The 27385-nt window shown below is 51.2% G+C and overlaps 2 protein-coding genes across 2 annotated transcripts; one reads left to right on the forward strand and one right to left on the reverse strand.

The window, feature by feature from the left end:
• The first annotated feature begins 5843 nt into the window (after positions 1 to 5843).
• On the forward strand, positions 5844 to 12069 carry SNRNP35 (small nuclear ribonucleoprotein U11/U12 subunit 35). The gene is made up of 2 exons (XM_081113575.1): positions 5844 to 5949; positions 9224 to 12069. Exon 2 carries the CDS (start codon positions 9227 to 9229, stop codon positions 9965 to 9967), a length of 741 nt encoding a protein of 246 aa, XP_080969701.1. The 5' UTR covers positions 5844 to 5949; positions 9224 to 9226; the 3' UTR covers positions 9968 to 12069.
• A 60-nt stretch (positions 12070 to 12129) lies between these two features.
• Positions 12130 to 27087, reverse strand: SLC2A11 (solute carrier family 2 member 11; the record flags this gene model as incomplete). The annotated part of the gene is made up of 12 exons (XM_081113576.1): positions 12130 to 13357; positions 13563 to 13690; positions 13898 to 13973; positions 14045 to 14146; positions 14521 to 14631; positions 14747 to 14934; positions 17251 to 17399; positions 17935 to 18064; positions 20423 to 20547; positions 21339 to 21499; positions 24551 to 24649; positions 26860 to 27087. The coding sequence occupies 12 exons, from the start codon at positions 27085 to 27087 to the stop codon at positions 13157 to 13159; spliced, it is 1698 nt and encodes a 565-aa protein (XP_080969702.1). The 3' UTR covers positions 12130 to 13156.
• Positions 27088 to 27385: the final 298 nt, after the last annotated feature.

The raw sequence follows: 27385 nt of genomic DNA on the forward strand, positions 1-27385 counted from the left end.
TGCATGCCCTGAAAAGGGATTGAGCCCACATCCCGGGAATCCAACTATGACTTACTTCCTGGTTCACAGGTCAACACTCAACCACTGAGCCACATCAGCCAGGCTCAGCTCCACAACGTTTTACCTGTGTATATACTTGTTTGACCTCCACTGAGATCAAGATATAGCATATTTTCAGCACTCCAGATAGCTCTCTTAAAATTTTGGTCAATAACTGCTCAGCTGGTGTGGTTCAGTGGTTGAGCATCGACCTATGAACCAGGAGGTCACCATTCCATTCCCAGACATACCTAGGCTGCAGACTCAAATGCCAGTAGGGGGCATGTAGGAGGCAACCGATCAATGATTCTCATTCTCTCTTATCATTGATGTTTCTATCTCTCTCCCTCTCCCTTCTTCTCTGAAATCAATAAAAATATATTTTCAAAAAAACATTGTGGAGCTGTACACAATACTTGTGCATTTCCTTTAGGTAACGCATACCTAGATAAAGTGCTGGGGCTGGGGTGGGGAGGGAAGGAATGAAGCAGACACTCACTACAATGTGGATGACCTCTGGCAACACTTTGCTAAGGGAAAAAAGCCAGTCACAGAAGACCACGAATTGTACGATTCCACTGACATGAAATGTGCAGAACAGCAATCTATTCTGCAGAGACAGAAAGTAGATCAGTCGTTGTCTAGAGCTGGGGGAGAATGGACGGCAAGTGTCTGCGAATGTGGACAAGGTTTCTTTTTGGGGTGATGAAAATGTTCTAAAGTTAGATGTGGTGATGGTTGCACAATTCTGTGAATACACTAAAAACCACCGAATTGCGCACTTTAAGTGGGTTAATTTTATGATTTGTGAATTATGTTCCAATGCTGTTAAGTGGAAGTAGCCTTCCTAGAGCAACATTGTCAGAAAGAATTTAATGTTGTTGAGTTTCTTTTTTTTACCTCCGGTATCCCCAGCCACCACTGCTGGCGTCAATCTCTTCCACACCATTGTGGTTGTCAAAAGTCTGCTTGAAATTTCCCTAGAAATTCACCCTCTAAGGCCCTGCATCTTCTTTTCTTTGTGCTTTATACCCTTTGCTACACAGTGAAACCTGGTGACTCATGCATTTAAAATGTCAAGAGGTCTTCCACTGAGTAGCTATGCTTTTTTAAAAAAAACATATTTTATTGATTTTTTTACAGAGAGGAAGGGAGAGGGATAGAGAGTTAGAAACATCCATGAGAGAGAAACATCAATCAGCTGCCTCCTGCACACCCCCTACTGGGGATGTGCCCACAACCAAGGTACACGCCCTTGACCGGAATCGAACCTGGGACCCTTGAGTCCGCAGGCCAATGCTCTATCCACTGAGCCAAACTGGTTAGGGCAAGTAGCTATGCTTTTGATATAAACAAGCATCTTTTGTTCATATATTTACTAAACATTTACTGTGCAAAGCCTGTAGTGTCTTAGTCAACAGGGCTATTGAGTTCAAGTAGTCTTTTTTTTTTTTTTTTTTTTATCTTAAAAAGAGGAAGGGAGAGAGAAAAAGAGAAACATCGATTTATTGTTCCACTTATTTATACATTCATTTATTGATTCTTGTAGGTGCCCTGACCGGGGATCAAACCCACAGCCTTGGCATATTGGAATGATGCTCTCCCTAATCTCTCCAAATCCCCATTTCCTCACTGTAAATGGGGGGGGGGGGGGAGGGGGTGTAGTCCCCAAGACTGTTGTAAGGATTGGATGAGATAAGGCATAGAAAGTGCCTCGTCCAGTGTCTAGCACATTATAAGAACCAATGGATGTTGCTTATTATTACAAAGTGTTAATGACTCTTAGATTCCTCCTACAATTAACTGAACAATCTGTTGGCAGGTAATCATGACCCTTCTTTCTCGGTTGGGAAATTATAAAAACAATTACGGGTTATTGTAGAGGTTTTTAAAAGTGTGCTCCATTCATTCACAATAGCCAAAAGGTGGAAATAACCCAAATGTCCACCCGCGGAAGAATGGATAAACAAAAAGGCTCCAGACCAGCCACGGAGGCATCACCTGGAAACTTTTTAGAAATGCAAATGCTTGACCCACTGAATCAGAAACACTGGGGGTGGGCCCCAGCGGTTCTGTGTTTTGACAAGCCCTCTAGGGAATTCTGATGCACGCTCAAGTTTGAAAAGCAATGAGTGGTAGCCCAGTGTTCAAAAGGGTGGGTGCTAGACCAGACCACAGGTGCTCAAACCTTGACTGGCTCAGCCACTTGCAAGCTGTGTTATATTAGACGAGTAAATTAGGCCTCTCTCTACTCCAAGCTGTTTTCCCAGTTGTAAAATGGGGCTGAGGACAGAACAGACTTCCTAAGATTGTTGTGAAGGGCTTTACAACAGCGTCTGCCACATAGTAAGGGCTCAGTAGACGGCGGCTATTATAAACTACTTTTTCGCTAAAATGAGAAATGTAAGAAATTGCCCAAGTTCATATCATTACATGGGAACAATATACGGAAAGTTGGATCAGTAACACACATAGAATGTCTACAAAAAGTTTTTTAAAAACTCTCAATGAGCCCTAGCTGGTTTGGCTCAGTGTATAGAGCGTCAGCCTTCGGACTGAAGGGTCTCAGATTCAATTCTGGTCAAGAGCATATGCCTGGGTTGCAGGCTTGATCCCCAGTAGGGAGCATGCAGTAGGCAGCTGATCAATGATTCTCTCTTATCATTGATGTTTCTATCTCTCTCTCCCTCTCCCTTCATCTCTGAAATCAATAAAAATATATTTTATAAAATAAAAATAAAAAGTCCCAATGAACCCTGCCTGTGTGGCTCAGTGTTTGAACGCTGACCTATGAACCAGGAGGTCACGGTTGGATTCCTGGTCAGGGCACATGCCCAGGTTTTGGCTGCATCCCCAATGTGGGGTGTGCAGGAGGTAGCCAATCAATGATTTTTATCTTTGGTGTTTCTATCTCTCTCTTCCTCTCTGAAATCAATTAATATATATATATATATGTGTATGTATATATAGCCAAAAGGTGGAAATATATATATATATATTTAAAAGCCCCGATGATACGTCATGGTAACAAGGTTTTAAAAATAATTTCAAAACCAACTCTTCCCCAGAGATTTAAGACAGGCATGCAACCATAGGCAGCTTTTTTTTTTCTCTTTTTTTCTTTTTGTAGGAACCAAAGTGACTATACAAGCGAGTACAAAGTTAGGTCATACCTTACTCATGGTTAAACTACGGAAAAAGTGAACTGGGAACCAAAAAGAAGTGGGTGGGTCACACGTAATAAAAATGGAACGTGAATGTTTGGGGACTAAGTTAGCCCATCAATAGGAAAGTTCCACTTGCTGCTAACTGGTGGTCCTATTCTGGTACATCAAGCACAATAAGTCTGATGCCCTTCTGTGGCACCATTTATTTCCTGAATGGCCCATTCACTCAATATGGCCTCCTTCCTGTTCTCTAAATTATTTTCTGGTCTTGTTACCCTTCAAACCCACAGGGACACAGCAAGGATTTGGAGATGTTCCAAGTTTGGGTTAAATACATGCAATCCTGGGTCAGTGACTTCATGTCTTGGAGTGAAAGGTCTTTAGAAAAGAATCTGGTTGCAGGAAGGGTGGTGCCCAGGGCACTTTTTTTGAGTTCCTGTTTGCATAAGAGCACACTCAAAAAACACACACAACTTAGGTGATGCCCCAGCCGGTGTTGCTCAGTGGATAGTGTCAGCCTTCGGACTGAAGGGTCCTGGAATCAATTCCAGTCAAGGGCATTATGCCCGGGTTGCCAGTTCGGTTCCCAGTGTGGGGTGTGCAGGAGGCAGCCATTCAATGATTCTCTCTCATCATTGATGTTTCTATCTCTCTCTTGCTCTCCATTCCTCTCTGAAATCAATACAAATATATTAAAAACAAAAAAACATACAATTAGGTGAAATGTTTATTCACCGTAAAGAGTTGGGGGAGTAGTAAAGATTGTGGTGGTCCTCCCGTCACCACCCGACCCTCCATGCCTACTGGTGTTCCACCTTGAATGTAGCAATACACTCCTCCAAGAGTGGTTAAGAGAATTCAATGAGCTTGGCTCAGTGCCCAATGCTCGGTGGTTGCTTTAATACCAATCAGAAAGAATGTATGAACCCCTATGTTCATAGCATTGCTTTTTAAAAAATATTTTTTATTGATTTCAGGGAGGAAGGGAGAGGGAGAGAGATAGAAATATCAATGACGAGAGAGAAGAATTAATCGGCTGCCTCCTGCATGCCCCACACTGGGGATGAAGCCCACAACCCAGGTATGTGCCCTGACTGGGATGGTTCATAGGTCGATGCTCAACCACTGAGCCACGCTGGCCAGGCAGCATTGCTATTTACAATACCTAAGATTTAGAAACAGCCCAAATGCCCATCAGTAGATAGTTGATATAAAAGCTGTGGTACATTTACACAATGGAATACTATGCAGCTATAAAAAAGAAGGATCTCTTACCCTTTGAGACAGCATGGAGGGACGGAGAATATTATGCTAAGCGAAATATGTCAGTCAGAGAAAGACAAATACCATACCATCTCACTAACATGTGGAATCTAATGGACAAGAGAAACTGATGAACAAAATAGATTCAGAGGCATAGAAACATGGAACAGACTGTCAAATCTCAGAGGGAAGGGGGGTGGGGTGGTAAGAGATTAATCAATGAACTTATATACATATATTCAGAACCCATAAACACAGACGATAGTGCGGTGAAGGCCTGGAGGGCGGTGTTGGGTTGGCTGGGGTCAATGGGGAAGAAAGGGACACCTGTGATACTTTCAATGATAAAAACACATTAAAAAAGAAAAAAAAAAAAAGGACCCTAGCCGGTTTGGCTCAGTGGATAGAGCGTCGGCCTGCGAACTGAAGGGTCCCAGGTTCGATTCCTGGCAGGGGCACATGCCCCGGTTGTGGGCTCATCCCCAGTGGGAGACTTGCAGGAAGCAGCCGAACCATGATTCTCTCTCATCACTGATGTTTCTCTCTCTCCCTCTTCCTTCCTCTGAAATCAATAAAATAAAATAAAAAAGAAGAGTAATATGAAACACTCCAGATTTTCTGCTTGGTTTATACGGTATTTTGTTATGTAATTAATTTTGTATATAATTTTTATTTGGAACAGAGTGTCTCCAAAAATGTATACACACTTCCAACAGCGGATGGCTCGATTTTGAAAGTGAAATCTACTTTAATAAACACGGCCTTTATAGTCACTCAGAGGGTGCGTATACATTTGGGGGGGGGGACACACCCTATAGATGTGGCCGTCAGTCATGGGGATGCCTTTCAGGTGACCCTTCGAGAGGCCAATAAGCATAAGAAAAGATGCTCCACATCCTGGGAGAAACGCAAATCAAACCTCCAAGGAGATGCCCCCTTGCGCCCATCGGGACGCCTCACGGTAACGCTCCGGTTTGGCTTGTGTGAAACGGGAACTTCTCACATTTGGGGTTGGGGAAACGCTAGGGAAACGTACCAAATTTCACTCGAACCAGCACAGGCATTTCCCGAAGAAGCCATAATATAAAGCTGAAACCATATTTACTGGTCAAAGGGAGTCTAAAAATAAACTCGCCTGGCGCTGACGGAGCCCAAGGCGGCGCGTAGAAAGCCCGTGGCTCTCAGACGCCTACCTGCAGATTCGATAGTCTTTCAACTCAAACGGTGCAACTGAACAGGTCTTGTCTTCGTGGGAAAAAAATATTAGAAATTTCATTCAGCTCGTAAATAATACGCCTTCGATGCTCAACCAAGGGATTACATTTTTTCCCCCCTAACAAAAGCAAAAGCGGAAACGGCGCTCGTGACGAATCTGCTGTTGCCAATGTAAAGGTCCGGTCGGAGGCCGCACCAAGAATCTTTGATTCTTAAGGAACCCAGCGCCGGTGTCCGCGGGAGAGGGAGCCCGTGCCTGGGTGAGGTGAGTGAGAGCGGCGCCCACCTGGCGGGAAGGACTTAGTTAATTCCGCCTGGACGGCCTTTTTCCGCGCGCATGTGGGCCGCCATGTTGGAACCTGGCAAAGGGGCAGATCTTTCGGGGTTGTGTTTAGAGGAGCTGAGGCGATAGCTGGGTTGGAAAGATTGGCCTTTCCTCTCTACGTCCACCCGGAAGGTGAGGGGCCCATGGCCAAAGCGGAGGCGTTTCGGGGTTTGAGGGGTACAGGCCTTTCCAGGGACACTTTCGCCTTAGCGTCTGCGTGCCACTGCGCATGCTCGGCGCCACTGCGCATGCTCGGCAGGACTGCGGGTCCCGCCTTAAGCCCACCTGGGTGGGAAGCGCGGGAATGTCGTGCTTATAGACTCAGTGAGGACAGAAGTGCTTTTATTGCTTAATAACAACTTTATTTGCATAATACTTTATAATTGTAAAGCAGTTTCAGAGATATGTATCTAATCTTCGCCGGTGCAGTGCGTTTAGCTACATTTCATGGATGATTTACGTTTTGCCCAACATAGGACGAGGTCTTAAACCTGGGTGTTCGGGATTCCCAGTCTCATGCTCTTTTTTCACGTTCCACGCTTTTCTCTCTAATGGTTAACTGCCCCACCCACCTCCACAGGACACCATTCATCTCTCACGTCCCATCCCCATTTGTGAAATAATGAGGAATCCAAAACTCCTGAGGGTTCAGTACACGTTAACCATGGTTATAATGGCCTTTGTTTTTCCCCTGCAACCTTGTGATGGAGGTTAGAATCTAAGAATTTTAGGGCTGCCAGAACCGGTATGGCTCAGTGGATAGAGCGTCGGCCTGCGGACTGAAAGGTCCCAGGTTCAATTCCGGTCAAGGGCATGTACCTGGGTTGTGGGCACATCCCCAGTAGGAGATGTGCAGGAGGCAGCTGATCGATGTTCCTCTCTCATCGATGTTTCTAACTCTCTATCTCTCTCCCTTCCTCTCTGTGAAAAATCAATAAAATATATTTAAAAAAAAAAAGAATTTTAGGGCCAGTAGAATTAATGTAGAGAACATTAGAGCAGAGATTCAAACAACATAGTGGTATCTTTTTTTTTTTTTCCTTCTTAACACGTGGAGAAACTCCAGCCACCAGAGGGAAAAGAGACAAAGTGCCTTCGAGGCCGAGCCCGGGCCCAGATGAAATCGTCTCACCTGTGTCCCGTGCGCCTTCCGTGGCTCCCGCTGTTTACCAGCCTTTTATGCTGAGGATTCCAGGAGTGCCTCCTCCAAAGCTGCTTGTTAATGATGACAGATAGACAAGCCCTACTTTTACAAAGTAGTGATGGCGTCACGTCCTGCCTCTCGGTTCTCAATGCAGTGGTCCTGTTCGTCTGATTTGGACCAAAAGAAGTTCAGTGAATTATGATTGCAGTTGGTTCCGTTCCCCAGCATATACCAGGAAGGGTCCTAAGACCGAGATGAAGTGAGGCAGACCTTAGACTGAAAAGCGTTTACTGTGTGTTGGGGACAAAAAAAGTGATGAGTCTGACAGAGGAGCTAGATGAGCTGTGGGAGAGGCACGTTTTGCTTCAAGGGGTGGAGGCCGGGAGCTGGACTTGGAAAGGCCAGTAGAATGTCCGCAGTGGAGATGTGGGAGGCGGAAAGGAAGAGAATATTCCCAGCAGAGGAAATTGCACCGAGAGAGGCATGGGGCTGGGGAACTCGGGCACATCCAAGGCACGAGGCGCAATCCCGGATAGAATAGGTCTTGCAGTGGAATATGGTGATAGGCTACGTGAGGGCCCGAGGGCTTGAGTCTGTTGACTTCGGATTTTCTTCTGAGGGTGTTTGGCTTTTTATTGGGGGGAAAGTCCACAGTGTACCTGCCAAACAATCACTCTTCCTACATAATCCATGAACTGAAGAAGAAGAAAAGCAAAAAGATTCTGGAGGGAAGTGTGAGGAGCTGGGGGGGGGTGTGGGGGGACGACATTGTAGGTATCATCTTAACTAGTATGATGGGAAGGTGCTGTTAGCCAAGAGCCCTGGGTTTTAAGCAGCATATTTCAGCACTGGCTCTGAAGACTTACAGAGGTGGTCACATGGTTATCAGCAGCGTCTGAAACGTTGGCAAGCACTATATTATTCCAGCAGGTTCACATGAATCAATGATCGGGTGTCAGACTTGCATTTCCCCACCCGCTTTCAAAAACAACGGTCATTGGGGTGAATGACAATTGCAGTGTGCTTGCTGGACTAAAATCATTGCAGCCACTTCTTGTGCTCCAAGGCATAAGCAGGTTATCCGCTAGGAAACTGGGAAGAAATCTCCTATTCCTTTGAATCGAAGAGCTCACTGCTGGGTGACTGCTGTTTTAGCTTTGCTATCTGTGCACTGACAGATGCGAAATGCTGCGTTCCAAGCACCGTTTTCCCTTGTAGTTTGGCTTTTGAAAAAGGCCTTATCTTGTAGTGACGCAGATGAGTGATGTAAATGTCTAGAATTTGCTTCAGAATCATCGGGGAGTGGTAATGTGAGTGAAAGCATAGAGCAAACAAGACCAGCCCGATGTTGGTCATAGTAAAAGCCAGGCAAGGAATTCGTGGAAAGTTAAGCCATGCTCTACATTGGTATGTTTGGAATTCTTGGTAATAGAGTTAAAAAAATTTTTTTTTAATGTTTTTATTGATTTTAGAGAGAGAAGAAGAGAGAGGGAGAAACATCCAGGTGAGAGAGAAACATCTAGCAGCTGCCTCCTGCACACTCCTGACGGGTAAATTGAACCAGTGACTTCTCAGTGCATGTTTTGATGCTCAACCAACTGAGCCACACTGGCCAGGGCCTTGGTAGTAAAGATTTTTTAAATGACATTTCTGTAGCATTTCCCAGGCTGGTTTTCCTGACCATTTTAAAGTCTCTAAAAGGTGAGCCTAGCTTTTGATCCTCGGTTTTGATTCATTCTCTACATTACAGTTAGTTCCTGGAGTTAGTAAGTTCCCTGTGGTGGTTAAGCTGGAGGATAATACTTATCTCAAACTCAGGTGAGGTTGCCCTCTGCCTCCTCCTGGGAGGGGCGGTGGGGGAGTGTGGGGAGAGCATCTCGGAGCCCCACTGCTTGGCTCTGATGCAATCTCCCCCGCTTTCTAGCGGGGAGGCCTCAGCCTCTGGGAATCCACTCCCTTCCCTATTAAAGAAGGGGTGAATGATGGTGTCTGCTTCATGGGGCTGTTGTAAGGATCAAAGGAGTAGCGCACAGTGGGTGCTACATAAATGCTTGCTGTGGTCCTTCCTAGAACATGAACGATTGGATGCCCATCGCCAAGGAGTATGACCCCCTTAAAGCTGGCAGCATCGACGGCACGGATGAGGACCCCCACGACCGCGCCGTCTGGAGGGCAATGCTGGCGCAGTACACCCCCAACAAAGGCGTCACGGGGGACCCCCTCCTCACCCTGTTTGTGGCCAGACTAAACTTGCAGACCAAAGAGGAGAAGTTAAAGGAGGTGTTTTCCCGCTATGGGGACATCCGGCGGCTTCGGCTGGTGCGGGACCTGGTCACGGGCTTCTCCAAGGGCTATGCTTTCATCGAGTACAAGGAGGAGCGCTCCCTGCTCAGAGCCTACCGGGACGCTGACGGCCTGCTCATCGACCAGCACGAGATATTCGTGGACTACGAACTGGAAAGGACTCTCAAAGGGTGGATCCCTCGGCGGCTGGGAGGAGGCCTGGGGGGGAAAAAGGAATCTGGGCAGCTGCGATTTGGGGGGCGAGATCGGCCTTTCCGAAAACCCATTAATTTGCCCGTTATTAAAAGCGATCAGTATAGAGAGGGAAAAAGGGAGAAGAGGGAGCGATCGCGATCCCGAGAAAGACACTGGGAGTCGAGGACCAGGGAGCGAGACCATGAGCGGGGCAGGGAGAAGAGGCGGCAGGAAAGGGAGCCAGCCAGGGCGTGGCCTGGAAATGACTGGGAGAGAGAGAGGGATTTCAGAGACGACCGGGCCAAGGGGAGGCAGAGGAGGGACAGGAGTAAGTAGAGGCTCAGCGCCTCCGCCAGCAGAGCCCCAAAGAAGGTAGAACAGAAGTAAAAGCACAGAGAGGTCTGCGTTGCCTTTATACAAAGGGTAACCAGTGCTGAATGAGGCTCCCTGATGATGCTCTGGCTCAGGTGGCACAGTCAGTTGGGCGTCATCCGTGCACTGAAAGGTGCTGGTTCGAATCCTGGTCAGGCCACATGCCCGGGGTGATCAATGTTTCTCTTTCTCCCTCCCTTCCTCTCTAAAAAATCAATTAAAAAATATTTAAGAACAAACTTACTGATGATAAGGCAGTTTGGGCAAGTTTCCTTTCTAATCTGAAACCCAGGTTCAAGCTGAACACACTGATGTCATGAATGTCCCTACATCTTGGAGTTCTGAGGGCACGTTATCTAATAAGCTCTGAGAAATAACTTTGTACCGAAGGGTATGTGCAAGGAGCCACCGGTCTTTCATTCAGCAATAGGGGATTGGTTTTGAGGATTTATTTTCTCCCATCTATTAGAAATGACCATTTGAGGGCCTGGCAAAAAGAGGCGATGGCCCAAAATCATTTGTATTGACCTGTGACTCCTAGGAACCCGGATCCGGTCAGAATATGTTGTAACTTTTCCATCCTTATGTCTATAGTACAAGGAGTTGCTAATTTGAAATAAAAATGGGATAGAAAAGTGAATCTGAGGAAAATTTCCAGAAACTTAATACTACATCACTCCTTCCTGCCAAAACAACCCAGCAGCCCTTGGCCCCTGGCCCCAGTCCCTGTGTCCTTGTCACTGAATGTGGTAAAAGTCTCAACAATGACAAGCAAAAATTCCCCACCCCCTCTAGTCAGAGTGGAAGGAGACCTGGGGGGTCATCACCCCCGCTGGTGACCCCCGTCCGGCTGTACCTGAAGGTGTCGTCAGGCAAGCCCTGGGGTCTCCACCGACAATGAGGAGGTCTCCTAGGCTCTTGAGGAAGAAGAGCAGAGAGGTCAGAAGCCCGCTGGGGCATAGGCCGTCAGCCAGAAATAGGGGCCTGGCCTATGGGCCACCCAGAAGTCACCTGGGGAGGCAGGAGAGACTGGGCCAGACCCAAGCCCGTAGACTGTACAACCCCAAACATGAACCCTGATGTGCACTATAGACTTTGGGTGACAGCGATATGTTGGTTCATTGATTGTAACAAATGGCCCACTCTGCTGGGAGATGTTGATAATGGGGGAGGCGCTGTTGTGGGGGAGGGGGCTTGTAGGAGGCATATGGGAAATCTCTGTACCTTTCAAATTTGCTGTGAACTTAAAACTGCTCTAAAAAATGAAATCTTAAAAAAAACATAATAGACAAAATATTTGAACAGATTCTTCACCAGGGAAGATAGATGAGTGGCCATGCTGAGCAGACGAAAAGATGCTCCACGTTGTGAGTCATCAGGGAAATACCTCAGTTGAACCACCTGAGACACCGTTGTGCGTTCACTGGAATGACTGCATTAAAACGACTGCCAGTACCAAGTGCTGATAAGGATTTGGAATTCTCACACGTTGCTAGTGGGAATGTCAAACAGTATAATCACTTTGAAAACGTCTTTCCTACAGCTAAACATACCTTCATTATTGTGTGTGTGTGGGTGTCTTAATCCTCACCCAAGGACATGCTTATAGAGAGGAAGGAAGGCGGCGGGAGGCTGGGGGGGGGGCGGGGGGGGGGCAGTGAGAGAGAGAGAACGTCGATGGTTGCCTTCTGTATGTGCCCCAACCAGTGATTGAACCTGAAACCCAGGTATGTGCCCCGACTGGGAATCGAACCAGCAACCTTTCAGTGCACAGGACAGCAGTCAACCTACTGAGCCACTCTGGCTGGGCAGCCTTCATTATTAGACTCAGCAGTTTATTTGCCCACAAGAAATGAAAACATTGCCGAAACCGGTTTGGCTCAGTGGATAGAGCGTCGGCCTGCGGACTGAAGGGTCCCAGGTTTGATTCCGGTCGAGGGCATGTACCTGGGTTGCGGGCACATCCCCAGTGGGAGATGTGCAGGAGGCGGCTGATCGATGTTTCTCTCTCATCGATGTTTCTAACTCTTTCTCTCCCTTCCTCTCTGTAAAAAATCAATAAAATATATTTTAAAAAAAGAAAAAAAAGAAATGAAAACATTGTCTACACAACAGCCTGTGCAGGAACGTTCACAGCAGTTTTATTCATGATGGCCAAGAATCAGAAACAGCTCAAATGTCCACCAGCAGGTAAATGGATAAGCAAATTGTGTCCTGTCCATACAGTGGAATACTACTCAGAAATACAAAGGAATATATATTAATACATGCAACAACCTGCATGAATTTTTAAAACTTTATCGGGAGCAGAGCCAGGCACAAATGCATACATACAGCATGGATTTATGTCAAATTCGATATATAAGAGGCCAATCTGGGCTGTAGTGACAGAAAACAGGTCAGTGGTTGCTTGGGGCTGGGAAGGGGAGGGCTATTGATTGCAAAGGGAGATTTGGGGGTGATGTGAATGTTCTACCTTGATCGCAGTGTTTGGTGGTTTCGTGGGTGGATAAATCTGTCAAAACTCATCACATGTATACTCACTGCGGATACATTTTATTCTACGCAAATTGTACCTCAATAAAGTTGATTTTAATTTTATTTTTTATTGATTTTTAGAGAGAGAGAAACATCCATTTGTTGTTCCACTTATTTATGCATTCATTGGTTGATTCTTGTATGTGCCCTGACCGGGGATTGAACCCACAACTTTGGCCTATCAGGACGACACTTGAACCAACTGAGCTTCCAGCCAGAGACAATAAAGTTCATTTTTAAAAAATCAATTCTTCAGAAAATCCTTTTCTGACCATGCATGCCCCTCAAACTAGGTCAGCCCCACCTGCACCTCCACCCCCGGGGTGTGCACGCCTTTCACAACCTGTATTTTTCTTCCACTGCATTTCCCTGAGTTTGTAGTTATGTTTTTATGGGTTTCCTGTTCGTTAACGGCCTCTAGGTGGGGAACACCAAGAGGCCCAGGATCCCATCTCTCTGGCTCACCACTATTGCTAGGCACCTGGCACCATTCCTGCACACAGTAGGTGCTCATATAATAAGCACTCATTAAGTGAACAAACACAGGAGCTAGTAAACGGAGAGGAAGCAAAGGGACGAGCGGAAGCTATGTCAGCCCCAGCCACCGCTGTGGGGCTACAGCTCTGTGGACTGGATGACCTTGGGGCCCCTCCACGGGGGGCCCTGCCTCCGCTCGGGGAAGTTGAGTCTGTGCAATTCTTCGGAGATCTCCAGGAAGGTCTTGCCTTTGGTCTCAGGAAGGAAGAAGCCCGTGTAGATGGCCCCACAGACACAGACAACGAGGAAAGGCACATAGAGGAAGTAGGACAATCCCTCCTATAGGTTAAAAGAGACCCTGAGACCCAGTGCGGCTCTACTCGGCCCCAGGACAGGTCTGCGAGAGGGACCTGTCTTTCTTGGCTTAGATGAGCCCCGTCCCCTTTAGTCTCAGTGTCCTCGGGTGGAGGCCTCCCACTGGGGTTCTCATGCGGACAGGGACCACACCTAAGGCAGCTCCCCCTGGGGGGAGGGGCAGGCCTACCATGATGAAGGGGAACCCCAGCCCAACCAGGAAGAGCATGATCCACATGAGCGCCCCGCAGACCATGTAGGCGGCAGGCCGGGCCATCTGGTCAAACAGCTCCGTGGCCAGGATCCCTGTCACTCCAGCTGAAAGGAGGGGAGGGACGGGCCTGCCAGCCAGGGAAGGTCCCCAGAGATGGCAGTGGGGGACCTCTCGGTGTTCTTCCGGAAGCTTCGGGACGGGTGGGGGTGGGGCACGCAGGTGACACTGCATTCACCTCCACCCGTCTCTCACCCAGGTGCCCAGGTTCCTTCGGCAAGTCCCAAAGCCCAGAGCCCCCTGAGCCCACTCACCGGGCCCGATGCCAAAGCTGAGGATGAAGGCAAAGATGCAGGACATGGCCAGGTAGGGCATCCAGGGGAAGGAGCTCTGCAGCAGAGGGCTGGGGTGAGGTGGGGGTCAGCCGGCACCCCGCCACCCTCCTCATCCCCGCCGGCTACCTGCAGGCACAGGGCCGCTGTGAAGATGCTCCCCCAGCAGGTCATCAGGCAGTACCCCCCAATCAGCAACACCCGCCGGCCTACCCTCTCAATGACCATACACTGCAAAGGAAAGGGGCCCTCAGCAGCTGGCCTGGGACCCCGGGCCACGGTCCCCTTGGTTTGGGGTGAGCAGTGGGGCGGGGCCTCATGAGGAAGCGGACGGTGGGGTAGGGAGCAGCTTATTGCTGCAGTTGATTAAGAAATTAATTTCCCGCAGGCCACCCAACTTCATCGAGTTCCCTCATCTCAAAATCGCGGTTCGAGTGCCCAGCAAATAGTAGGTGCTCAATAAACGCTGGCGAACTCCCCGTATTTTAACAGTGACCTGGCCTGGGAAACGGCTTAAAGAAGAGGCCTGAAGCCCTCAGGGTGTCAGCACCCCAGATCCCCCCTCTTCCAGGGGCTGGGGGAGGCCAGCCCAGAGCCAGACTCACACTGATACACGCTGTGAGCAGCTCGCAGCACCCGGTCCCGATGATGGCATACTGGACCTTCTCCGGGGGGACCCCCGCCTCCCGGAACACGGAGGAAGCATAGGCGTACATCTGGGGAGGCGGGCACAGGGCCGGCTCTGGGGCACGGGCTCCCTGCAGCCTCCTGTGGCTCCCAGGGGCCTGCAGCACGCAGTCCGCAGGGAGGGGCAGGGGCGGGGGATCTCACCGAGTCGTTCCCGCAGAGCTCCATGGCGCTGCCCAGCACCACCAGGCTCACCACCTGCCTCCGCAGGGTCCGGTCCTGGAACAGCTCCCAGGGGCGCCAGGCCCGCAGGCCCTGACAGGCCACCCGCTCCTCCTCCAGCTCCGCCAGCTCCGCCGCCAAGTCCTCAGTGCCCCGCAGCCGCCGCAGCGCTGGGGCAGAGAGGGGGTGCTGAGCTCTCTCCCCCTGGCCTCTCTTTGGTCCCCCACAATGAGCTTCCTATCCCCAACTCCCCCCTCTCTCTCTCTCTGGGCCCCGGGTGGTCAGATAGGATGATCTCCCTGGCCCTGTCAGTTCGCAGCCTCATGGACCAGAAAGGATGTTAGAACCTCGGGATTCGGTTGGTCCATCCAACGAAACAGCGACTGGATGAGTCTGTGGGGAGGGCAGGACCCTGTTCCGGCCACGCCTTCAGGGACCTGGCTCGTTTCTATTTTGCCATCATTATAAAATCTCGCCAAGCTCTCTCGATGGTGCCAGAATGAGCAGAGATTGTGTGGGGAGCCGGCACGGCCATGGCATACTCAGCCCCAGGGCGCCTTATGTGCCATGCCAGCTCAGCCTGGTTCAGTGACCCTGAGTGGGGGGTGAAAGGATTGAGAAAAGTCAGACAAGAGAATGAAAGCTGGGTCTCGGTGGGACACTGCTCCCTGATGAGGAGACGACAGCGCCCACAAGCCGTGTCTTTATAGCAGATGCCACGAGGCAAAGTAGGGGCGTGATCACATTGTTTACAGCATTTTTGTGAGTTCCAACCTCACTCAACTATATGCACCTGAACTCTATCATAAGGCACGTGGGGCCAGTGTTTGGACCATAGGTTCAAGCTTACAACCACAGCCATTGGCTATAATTGTGCTGGGAGGGCCCTGCCCTCCAGCTGGGACTTGCACGTGGCAATGAGAGGACCCTGTCCTTTCATTAGTCTGAGGCTTGAACCTGGCCAGAACACTGTAGCCGCGCCCCACAGGATTGCCCAGCTGGTAGCGCACAGAACAGCCGATGCCCAGTAGGCCTGCATGAGTGACCAAAAGGGGCAGAGCCACCAGCCAGACCCAGCCCTACATCAGCCAACCCCAGAGAACTCACAGAGGCGTGAGCTACGCAGCTGCTTCTGTTGTTGGCCACGGAGATACAGCGATTATTAAGCAGAAATGGAAAACCGATCAATGAATTGGTACAAGGAGTGGGTGCCGCCATAACTAAGACCTGTGACTTACGGTATCGGTTCCAAGACCAGACAGAGAATGGTGAGGAGGCCGGACAAATGCAAGCACGTACCTCGGTTGCAGGCTCCTCCCCGGCCCAGGCCCTGGTCGGGGCTCATTCAGGAGGCAACCAATAGATGTGTTTCTCTCACATCGATATTTCTCTCTGTCGTTCCCTCTCTCTTCCACTCTCTCTAAAAATCAATGGAAAAATATCCTTGGGTGAAGATTGAAAAAAAAAAAAAGAAAAAAGACATGAGCACAAAAAGACCTTCAGAAGGAACAAATTGTAATTGGATTTAACTTATTCCAAACTTGCTAGGTTAGTTTAATAAAAAACAAACCTCTTTCTTTTTCTTTTTTTCTTTTTAAATATATTTTTATTGATTTTAGAGAGGAAGGGAGAGGGAGAGAGAGATAGAAACATCAATGATGAGAGAGAATTATTGATTGGCTGCCTCCTGGGGATCAAGCTGGCAAACGGGCATGTGCCCTTGACAGGAATCGCACCCAGGACCCTTCAGTCCTCAGGCTGACACTCTATCCACTGAGCCAAACCGCAAGGGCTATAAACACATATTTTTAAAGAGAGAAAGAGAGACAAAGAGAGACAGAGAGAGAGAGAGAGAGAGAGAGAGAGAGAGAGAGAGAGAGAGACATGTGCAGCAGAGCTGAACTCTCCAGCCCAGACCAGCCTGGACAGGCCAGTCCTCAGCTGCCTCTGACAGGAGAGCCAGCCCAGCTAAGACTAGCAGAGCTGTGCAGCCAGCCCATGAGTAAATGAATGGAAAGTAAAGTAAATGATTGTTGTTTTCAATCCTTACCCGACGATATGTTTATTAAGTTTTGGGGGGGGGGGGAAGAGAGAGAGAAGCATTGATCGGTTGCCTCCCTGACCAGAATTGAAACGAACCTGCAACCTTTTTGGTGTACGGGACGACGCTGCAACCACCTGGTTGGGGTAAGTGACTGTTGTTTTAAGCCAGAGATTTGGGGATTGTTCTGGGGCATCGTGACTGTGGCCATAGCTAATGAGTAAGGCCGTCAGCACCCCGCTGGCCTGGGGCCAGGGAAGTCGCACATGGTAGTTCATCCTGCACGTGTGTGGGAGCTTTCTCTGCACCGCCCTGGGGTTTGGAAGGGATTGACGGACCTTCAGAGAGAGGGACAACCTTTCCCTGAGAAAAGGGGACCCCCATGCTCTGGGCAGAGGCGCCCATTGGCCGAGAGTGCTCTAGGGACCTGAGGTCCGGGACTCACCTGCCAGGCAGGCCTCGGTGTCTCCACGGTCAATGAGGAGGTAGCGCGGGCTCTCGGGGAGCAGGGGCAGGGAGGCCAGCTGCAGCACCCCAGGCACCAGGCAGCTGGCCAGCAGCAGGGGCCAGGCCTGCCGGCCACCCAGGAGCTCCCTGGAGAGGCAGAGGAGAGGCCAGCCAGACACCTCCATGCCAGAGCCCTGCCCCCTATTCACCTGCTCCCCCCACCCCCCAACTTGCCTGCCTGTCCTGTTGAGGGCAGAGGGTCTGCATGGCTCTGCGCTTCTTCCTAACCAGCTCTGGGCCTGGACACCAAGCCCCCTCCCACCAGGAAAGGAGCCAGCCCAGGCACGGCTGTGGCCCCACCTTCTCCCTGACAACTCCCTTTCCAGGGCTCCAGGCTTGGCCTTCTCCTCTCTTTTCTGGGATGACCGAGACATGCTCCCCTTCAAAAGCCCAAACCTTCCCCCTCTTGTCTGTCAAGACCTGCTTTCTGCTTCCTGATCTGGAGAGGATGAGAAGGGTGATTCACACTGAAGTGTGGCTCACTGAGACCTGTTTTGTGCACCGGCAGATGGAAGGGGACAGGTCTCAATACCGCAATACAAAGAAGCCACGCCTTCATCTACGTCATATGGGGGGAGGAGTCTAGGCAAAGGGCTTTTACTGGCACATGGCGGGCACTTACCTGAGTCCCACCACTTGTCCCATCACGATGCCCAGGGCAGCGAAGATGGCTGAGGTCATGGCCACGGCTCCCCGGAACTCCTTGGGGGCACTCTCCCCCAGGTACATGGGCTGGATGCTCATGCTCACACCTGGCCGTGTGCACGCAGACAGTCAGACCGCAGCCTGGACCCCCGCCCCACAATGCCCGGGCCTGCCTCTCCACCTCCTGGCACCTTGTCTACTGGATCCTGGCACAGAGCTGCTCCCTCACCCCACAGGCTGAGTGCACCCCCCACCTGCTGTAGGGCCAGCCGGACTCCAGGTTCCCCCCCTCCCCTGCCCCCAGGACCGCTGAGATAGAAGTCGTTCTCAGATCAGCCCCATCCTGTCCCCTCACCACAGTCCCACTCTGGTCATCGGGTCTCCCTAGACCCCGTCACTGGGCTGAATGTAAAGGGCTCCGAGGGAGCTGAGCGGGCGGTGGGAGAAGGGAAGGGCAGCATCCAATGCCCACCCGCTGTCCGGCTCTCACAGCGACACTCACTGACCACTGCTCTGCAGTGTTCACCTCACCCTGACTTCTCCAGAGACACCTGGCATGCAGGCAACCAGCGGGAGAACGGAACCAGACAGCACTCTCCCTGCCCACCCCAGACGGCAACAGCTGCCAAACGCTAGGAGGCCAGTATTTGAGCATCGTCCGCCTGCTGGGAGTGCCGGCCCCTCCCTGCCTGGCCTGGGATCAGGAACCGGGTCTCATCAAGGGCCTGCGTCTCTCTGGGTGCAGGGAGCTGGGAACAAGGTGATGCGTCACTGGCCAAAGCCTCAGAGGTGCCCTGCTCTCCCTCCAAGCAGGTGGGGACCTAGCCTTTGTGCTAGGTCCTCGTCCTCAGGGCACAAAGACAAAGTCTGACCCAGTTCCCTTCCCCTGGAGTGTGGGCTGTTCTCAGTGACTCACTTCTCACAAGGAGACTGTGGCAAAACTAACGGTGTCTGACTTCTGAGATTAGGACATAAAAAACAGCCCAGCCCGCGTGACTCAGGGGTTGAGCATCGACCTGTGAAGGCTGCAGGCTCCATCCCCAGTGTGGGGCGTGCAGGAGGCAGCCGATCAATGATTCTCTCCCATCATTGATGTTTCTTTTCTTCTCCCTTCCTCTCTGAAGTCAATAAAATATATTTTTTTAAAAATTGGGACCCCCCTCCTTGAGCACACACACACACACACACACACACACACACACACACACTCTCTCCTTTCTCTTGGATCACTTACGCTGGAGGAAACCAGCCACCGCGTGTGAGACCCACAGGCTGAGGACGGGGCCCCCTGCCAACAGCCATCCTGGAAGCAGGTCCTCCAGCCTCGTCAAACCCTCAGTGACTGCAGCCCTGCCTGACAGCGTGATCTCAGCCTCAAGGGAACCAAGCCAGAGCCACAGCTAAGACACTCCCAGGTCCCGACCCACAGGAGCCATCAGACAATATTGGCTGCTTTAAGCCACTACACTTTTACATGCTTTGTTTTACTGGACTAGATCCCTAATAGAGACATTTACACCTGGCTGTTTACACAGCAGGGAGTCAAGAGGGGATTTGCTGATGGGAACCCCTAAAAGCCCAGATGGATGTGCTCAAAACTCTGCTCCCTCACGTGACAGGCCCCCCAAACTGAGGAACCCCTAACGGGCTATTCTGCCTCTGACTGGAACAGCGGTTCTCAACCTGTGGGTCGAGACCCCTTTGGGGGTCGAGCAACCCTTTCACACGGGTTGCCTAAGACCATCGGAAAACACATATATAATTACATATTGTTTTTTAAAAATCTATTTCTTTATTGATTTCAGAGAGAAAGGGAGAAGGGGAGAGAGAGAAACATCAACGATGAGAATCATTGATTGGCTGCCTCCAGCAGGTCTCCTACTGGGGATTGAGCCCGAAACCCAGGCATGTGCCCTTGGCTGGAATCGAACCTGGGACCCTTCAGTCCGCAGGCCGACACTCTATCCACTGAGCCAAACCAGCTAGGGCTACATATTGTTTTTGTGATGAATCACTATGCTTTAATTAGGTTCAATTTGTAACAATGAAATTGGGGGTCACCACAACATGAGGAACTGCATTAAAGGGTCGCGGCATTAGGAAGGTTGAGAACCACTGGTCTGGAAGATCAGAGAACCCATCTTAGATGCCTTTACACCTTGGCTGCCAGGAAGCTCGTGCCTACTTAGCGCGTTACTCAAACACAGGACGCCCCCTGTTGGTGTAGGTCTGGGAATGTTTGTCCTCACATCCCTATACAACTTTTTTGATTTTCCTATATCCACTTTCAATGTCTAGTTCGATGAGCCTTTTTAGATAAACCATACTTAATCATTTTTGCAAAATGAAGGTAGGCATGAGTGAAAAGTAAATCAACGGATAAAGAGAATAAATTAATGAACGAAGAGAATAAAGAATGAGCAGGAAGGGAGGGCAGGCGAGATGCCCTCCCCCGCCCCCCATACCTGCGCTGACTCCCATGAGCAGCCGTCCCAGCATGATCATCTCGAAGGAGCCTGCTCTGTGGCTGAAGCCAAACAGGATCGCCGCGGCCACCACAAAGACGTTGTTCACCAGGAGGGATTTCTTCCTTGGGGGGAGTGGGGCACAGGCAAGGGAGGCTCAGGTCAGTCCAGAGGGACGGCCCCTGGGGAGCCCTCTTTGCAACCCCAGCCAGCCCTAATCAGACCTGTGTGTGTGTGTGTGTGTGTGTGTGTGTGTGTGTGAACTGTGCTAAGGACTCTAAGCGACTGGGTGGAAATGACCACTAGCCATTGTACCTGGGTCACACGTGGCATGTCCCAACGCACTTCAAACCATTCTCCTTCCTGCCTGTCCCACAGCTTGAAATGACAGATTGATACGTATGGCTTTTCCTCAGATAAGCACCCCTCTCCTCAAACTCCCTTGTAAAAGGAAGGGACTGGTAGCCCTACTGGTGTGTCTCAGGGGTTGAGTGTCGACCTATGAACCAGGAGGTCACGGTTCTATTCCTGGTCAGGGCACATGTCTCGGTTGTGGGCTCGGTCCCCAGTGTGGGGTGTACAGGAGGCAGCCGATCAATGATTCTCTCTCATCATTGATGTTCCTATTTCTCTCTCCTTCTTCCTTCCTCTCTGAAATCAATAAAAATATATTTAAAACAAAAGAAAGAAAGAAAAGATTGGTTACAAAGGGGGAAATGAGGCTATTGTTCACAAACAGCATTTGTTGGCAGATGTGGAACTAGTCACTGGAGTCCTCCCTCTCGCACAGCAGACGCCTCCCTCCACCAAATCCGCTTGAGCTGTGACTCTCATGGTGAAGCTACAGGCATTCCTCGGCCTGAAGACTGGGGTGACCCTCAGTAACGGTCACTGGGGGTACACAGCAAGCACTTACCTTCCCAGCATGACGGCCAGGGGCCCTGCAAGCAGCGCTCCAAAGAGGCCCCCCAGGGGGTACAGAGACACGATGAGGGACCACATGATCAGGATCAGGTGGTCAGGCAGTGGCTGGCCGGTCCTCGCCTGCCAGGTCTGATTGGTGAATTCCTGAATGTGCTGTGAACAGAGATGCCAGTCAGCCTCCCAGGGGATGGGGGGGGGGTGGGGGGACTACACACGCTAGGGCTCCCCACAGGGAGAACGAAACTACAGACAGAGCAGGAGGCCAAAGGTCACCGTCACTTTCAAGGGGTCTGGGCCACATGGCCGCCCTCCTGTGCTCCTGAGTCTGCACGGCTATGACTGCACCCCCTCTGGCCTGTGTGCTCTCAGCGCCCCGCTCAGTCCTTTGTGGTATCGAAACCCACTGACTTCTGCTGCGTGTCTCCTTGGGACCCCGACTGCGGCAAGTACTCGTCTGGGAGAACACATGACTCTTCATTGGTAAGACTGGGAATTAGGCCCAAAGAGGTGAGATGATTTGTCCACCGCCTGAGCCACCCGCAACCCCACCCCCAGAGCTGCCACTCAGGAAATGGAACAGAGGCCACGAGGTTAGGAATGACTGTGCTCGGGGAAGACCCACACCCCCCTCCCCTGGTTAGAGGTGAAATGTTAGTGTCGGGCGGGTCTTAGGCCTCCCAACCAGATGTAAGGGAAGATGTCAGGAGGGCTGGGGAGTTAGTGTTGGGCCAGCTCAGGGTAATGGCTGTCAGCCTGGTACCCACTAGGTTCCCCTGGAGGAAGGACCTGCCCAGAAGAGCCAACCTTGACTGGAACTCCTCAGGAGTGACCATCCAGTGAGGTAGGGGAGGCTCCGAGGCCAAGAAAGTCCCACTGGGGCGGCCCACAGGAGGCAAGACGTGAGAGTGCCCCACAAGTCAGTCTGCCCTGGCGGGCACTCACATCCTTGTTGAGTGAGCAAATAAACAAATGCAGCTGGTTCAGACCTCCCTTTCTCAAGCCAGCCGTTCTTCCTTTCTCTAAGAGGCTGGCGGCTGGAATTGTTTCTGCCCAGAATGTACTCCCACCCGGGCTTCTGCTACCCACTTCCTCCTTTGGAGAAGTTCTCTTCCATTGTCAATTATAGCCCCTACGAGAGGCCCGGTGCATGAAATCGTGCACGGGTGGGGTCCCTCTGGGTGGCCTGCAGGGATTGGCTGAAACCCACAGTCCAATACTGCCTGCAGCTCCTACCTGCCACTCCCGCTCATCCCGGCCCCACTGTGCCTGCCGTGGGCTTACGCCCAATCAGTCCCAGAGAGGCTCCCGCTGCCTCAGCAGCGCTCACCAGCCATGAGCCCTGCGTCTGGCACCCTCTCAAGGGCCGTGGCCTGCGGAATCGGGCTGAAACTGGCTCTCCGACATCCCCCGAGGGGTCCTGGATTGTGAGAGGGTGCAGGCCAGTCTGAGGGACCCCACCAGTGCACGATGGGGCAGGGGATAGACCATGGGAGGGCTCCAGGGCGTGCAGGCCCATCTTGCTCAGTCCCAATGATCCCAGCAGCAAGCTAACCTACCGGTCAGAGCATCTGCCCCTGGTGGTCAGTGCATGTCATAGCGAGAGGTTCAGCAGCCTTAGCATATTATTAGCATATTACACTTTGGTTGTTCGGTTGTTCTGCTGTTCGGTCTATTTGCATATTATCCTTTTATTATATAGGATTGGTAGTCACCTGACCCAGATATAGCCAATGGAAGTGCTCTGCCCTCCTCACCACATGATTGGTCTAGGGGTGGGCATGTGATCCAAGCCAGTTAATCACTCTTCCCAGGCCTCTTTGTGGAGAGCTACCAGGGAGGACTTTTATTTGGGGATTCCCAGCTGATAAAAAGTGAGTCTGGCTCAGCCAATGTAGCTCAATGGTTGAGCATCGACCTATGAACTAGGAGGTCAGGGTTCGATTCCTGGTCAGGGTTCAATTCCCGATCAGGGCACATGCCGGGATTGCAGGCCTGATCCCCAGTACGGGGAGTGCAGGAGGCAGCCAATTAATGATTCTCTCTCATCAATGATGTTTCTTTCCCTCTCCCTTCCTCTCTGAAATCAATAAAAAATATATATATATTTAAAAAGTGAGTCTGGTGACAGCTGCTGTCCTGTCACTGGGCAAAGGATGAGGCCAGGCAGGAGAGCCCCAGTTCCCTCCTAGGGCCTGGTTCCTGCAGCTCTCCACCCCCACCCCCACCCCACACACACAGTTTATATCCGCACATCTTTCCCAGCGAAGTGACAGGACACTTGCCCTTCTTCCTTAAGCAAGTTAGAGCCGGCTTCTATCGCTGGGGCTCACCGACTCATCCTTTCCACAGGCCCAGAATGAACATGGACAGGGGCCAGGCCAGCATCAGCTGCTGGGGATTCACAGATGACCCAACACTGAGCAAGCCAGCAGGAGGGAGAGAGGGGCCCAGACAACCAGCACAGCCCAAGTGCTGACAGCCACACCGAGGGCGGGGGAGGGGGGGTGGCGTCCCGCTGGGGGCTGGTGAGGGAAGGCACCAGGAAGGTGATGGCATTTGGGTGGTTCCTGAGGGGCTTCTGCGGGGGGGGGGGGGGGGGGGGTTGTGGGGGGGTGTGGAGAGAGAGGACTTCTCAGCAAAAGGAGGGTCTGAGGAAGGGCTATGTGCATTCAGGGAACTGCAAGTCAGTATAAGACTTGGGGCTGGGGAATGAAGGCGGGAGCCATGAACAGCTCTGACCCCAGGAGGCCTTGGATTTCAGGTGGATGCGTCTGTCCTCATTCCTATAGGCACTAGGAAGACACAGAATGTTCTGGGCTTGATCAGACGTGAGAGGATCTAGAAGGGGAGAAGCTGAAGGTAGGGAGGCCAGTGAGGAGGCTGGGCCAGCAATCCAGACAGGAGAGCTGGGGCCTGAACCGGGGTCCTGGCAGAGGCATGGGGAGAAATGGCTGGATGCTAGAGGTAGTGAAGGTCTTGGTGTCAGAGTAAAGGCACTGGGCAGACGGCGGAGTCATCGGGGATTCAGGAGGAGTGCAGGTGAAGGGGAAGGATGCAGAGCTGGATTTGAACCCGAAGTACCTGTGGGACATCCCAGTGGGGGCGGATGTGTGGGAGAAAGTGCCGCCAAGTGGATGCTGGCCTGAACACCACAGGGGACAACCGTCAACTCAGCTGGTGATCGTAGGCACAGAAGGTACATACCACGGTTGGGGCATTGATGATGGACAGGTTATAGCCAAACTGAAACGTTCCACCAATGCCAGCTGCACAGACGGTCTGGAGCAGGACCCTGCCCTGAGTCTAAGGAGAGAAGGGAGGACACGGAGTGAGTAGTAGCAGCTTCCACCACCCTCCCAGGACCAGGACCTACCAATTATAACACTGCGATGCGTGTGGACCAGGCACTGACAGGAAACCGAGGCACAGGGGGAGGCGTTACCTACGTCACGTGGCTGGCAGAGAGCAGGACCCCACCCATCTCCTGCTCTGAAACCTCAGCGTATGCTGAAAGCTCTCTACTCCTCCAAAGGTACAACAGTGAACCACTTCCCTCAGCTGTCTTCCTAGGCATTCACAAAGTAGCTGACGATATCGAAATCAAGTCGTTGATCTTTCCCCAGTAAATCAGACCGCCTTTCTTGTTTTGGCAAATTCGCCTGCCAATTTAAAGTGCTACAAATCAAATTTATTATTATTTTTTTTAAATAAGTAGAAGTTTCATGGCAGAAGGGTATTTGGCTACAGAGTTTCTGAAGAATTCCCCGAGGACTATTTATTCATTCATCAGTGCAATTCCGAGTGCCTGTCCCATACCGGCACTGTGCTGAGGACAGACAGGTACAGCCAGGAAGAGACGAGCATGCATTCACCATTTGGGGAGATACTTTCCGGGGTGTGGGGTGGGGGTGGGGGAGAGGCTCCAGAGGGCAGGATTCTGCCAGAGATCTTGCCACAGGTCTGCAGACAGATCCATGACAGGCACCCTGGCTGCCCACAGCTCCTGTAAGGCCTACGTAACTTCCTCCCGTAGCTGGAAGCTACGGGAGGAAGCCAGGTGAGGACCCAGGGGTTTAGTCTCACTGTAGTCACATCACAGCCCCAGACGGGCTGCAAGAGACCCAGTCCCTGATGATGGCAAGTGAGCCCCTGAGGCAGGAGATGCTGGCAGGCCTCCAAGAAGCAGGAAATGGTTTGGGTCACTGAGATTGTTGGTGGAGACTGCCTAGACTAGCATGTCAAACTCGCAGCCCTGGGCTGCATGTGGCCCACAACGAATATTTTTGCGGCCCAGCCAATATAACGGTATGTAAGAAACGTTTTAATAAAAATGTCGTAACTTCATTTTTACAATATCCTGTTAAACATAATTATTAATAACGAACTACAATGTTCGCTATTGGCTGGCTTGTGTTGCATTCCTTTCGCTTACGCACCTTACGCGCAGGCGCGCCATTTCTCTCCACTAATACTAGCAGCGAATATTCTAGCAGCCGATGGACACGTCATTAGTCTTGGACTGACTTGTTTGGTGTGCGCAACAGGAAATATTTCGCTTTCGGAGAACAAGAAAAATAGATTTATTTGCGTGACGTTTATTAATTTGTGCGGTTATTCAGTGTCTGGTAAGTTAATGTTCAAGAAAAAATATTAATTTTTATTAAAATGTTCTATTATTTTATGTTAACAATGACTCATTTATTTCAGCCCTTTGTATTCAGCATGTCTCTATCGAAATAAACCTACATTTCTATGAAAATTGAAACTTTTGTTTTTTGTGTGGCCCACATAAACTTAAACCTTGTTTATTTGGCCCGGGTTAACCTTTGAGTTTGACATGCTTGGCCTAGAGCCATGGCTGGTCATGAAAAGCAACCAGACACTAACTATGATGGTGATTATTAATTCAGTGAACAAATATTTCTTGCCTCCCTATTATGGACCATAAACCTACTGCTCTAGCTGCTGGGGACATAGCAGTGAACAAAAGAGACAAAATCTGTGACCTCATGGAGCTTTTCTTCCAGTGTGGGAGACAGGCAGTAACAACATGAACAAGGAAAGTGTATAGTATGTCAGCTGGTGCGACTGAGACAGGAAGCAGAGAAGGTGAGACGGGGTGTTTGGAGAGGGTGGTCAAGGCTATGCCCTGAGAAGGTGACGTCTGTATAGACTTAAAGGAGATAAGGGGAAGCCCCAGGCAGACAGCTCATGGAAATCAGTGCAGGTTGGGGGAAACCCAGAGATGAGCGGTGTGGGCTGCCCCCAATCTCTCTGTGAGGCAGGACAAGACAGGGTTTTATAGGAGATGGAGGAGATGGAAGTTGGGGAGAGAGGTGAGGATGGCACAGTCAAAGAAGGGGCTGAGGTAGCCAGAATCGGGGCGTGTCTGGCCTGCCTGAGGACACAAGACAGCGCAGGCATCCCGAGGGATGCTAGCCTGGGAGGCTGGGGTCCGCAGGTCCTGCAGATGTGTGACCACATGCAACCCTGCACTAGCCCCCAGGCCATACCTGCGCATGAACACCTGCATGCTCTTCCGAGCCCACACACCTAACTCCACTGTACAAGCAAGCACGAGACCGTTTTTGTACATCTGGCGTCTCCGTTAAGCCTTGCAGCGTGGCTACGCCTGTGCAGTTCACGCCGAGCTGCAAGTCCTCCTCTGAAAGGCCAGGGCCAGGCGGGTTTTGGAATGTCGACCTCCCCAGATCGCAGGAGGGCATCGGGCGCGTGCACATTTCTCCAGCATTCAGGAGCAGAGAGGCCTGCGGGGTGGGCTTTGCTCCGCGAGGAAAGCGAGCGAGGGGAGTGCACGCGCGTGGAGCCAGGGCTGTGCCACCGTCCCAGCCGGAAGCCGGGAGCGCCGCGGAGCCCGGCGCAGGCGCATGCGCAGTGGGGCCCGGAGAAGTGCAAATCGTGACCGGAGCCCAAGCGGACGCGCAAGCGCAGTGGGTGCTGCAATGGCCGGTGAGTTGCAGGCTCGCGCAAAGCACAGCCCTCGGCTGGAGCGCGCGGCCCCGGTGCACGCGCGGGGCC

The sequence above is a fragment of the Myotis nattereri genome (assembly GCF_964212035.1).
Source record: "Myotis nattereri genome assembly, chromosome: 19".
NCBI lineage: Eukaryota > Metazoa > Chordata > Mammalia > Chiroptera > Vespertilionidae > Myotis > Myotis nattereri.

What these genes read in the sequence shown, in the direction of transcription:
- SNRNP35 (XM_081113575.1), top strand. Translation starts at nt 9,227, where the DNA reads ATGAACGATTGGATGCCCATCGCCAAGGAGTATGACCCCCTTAAAGCT.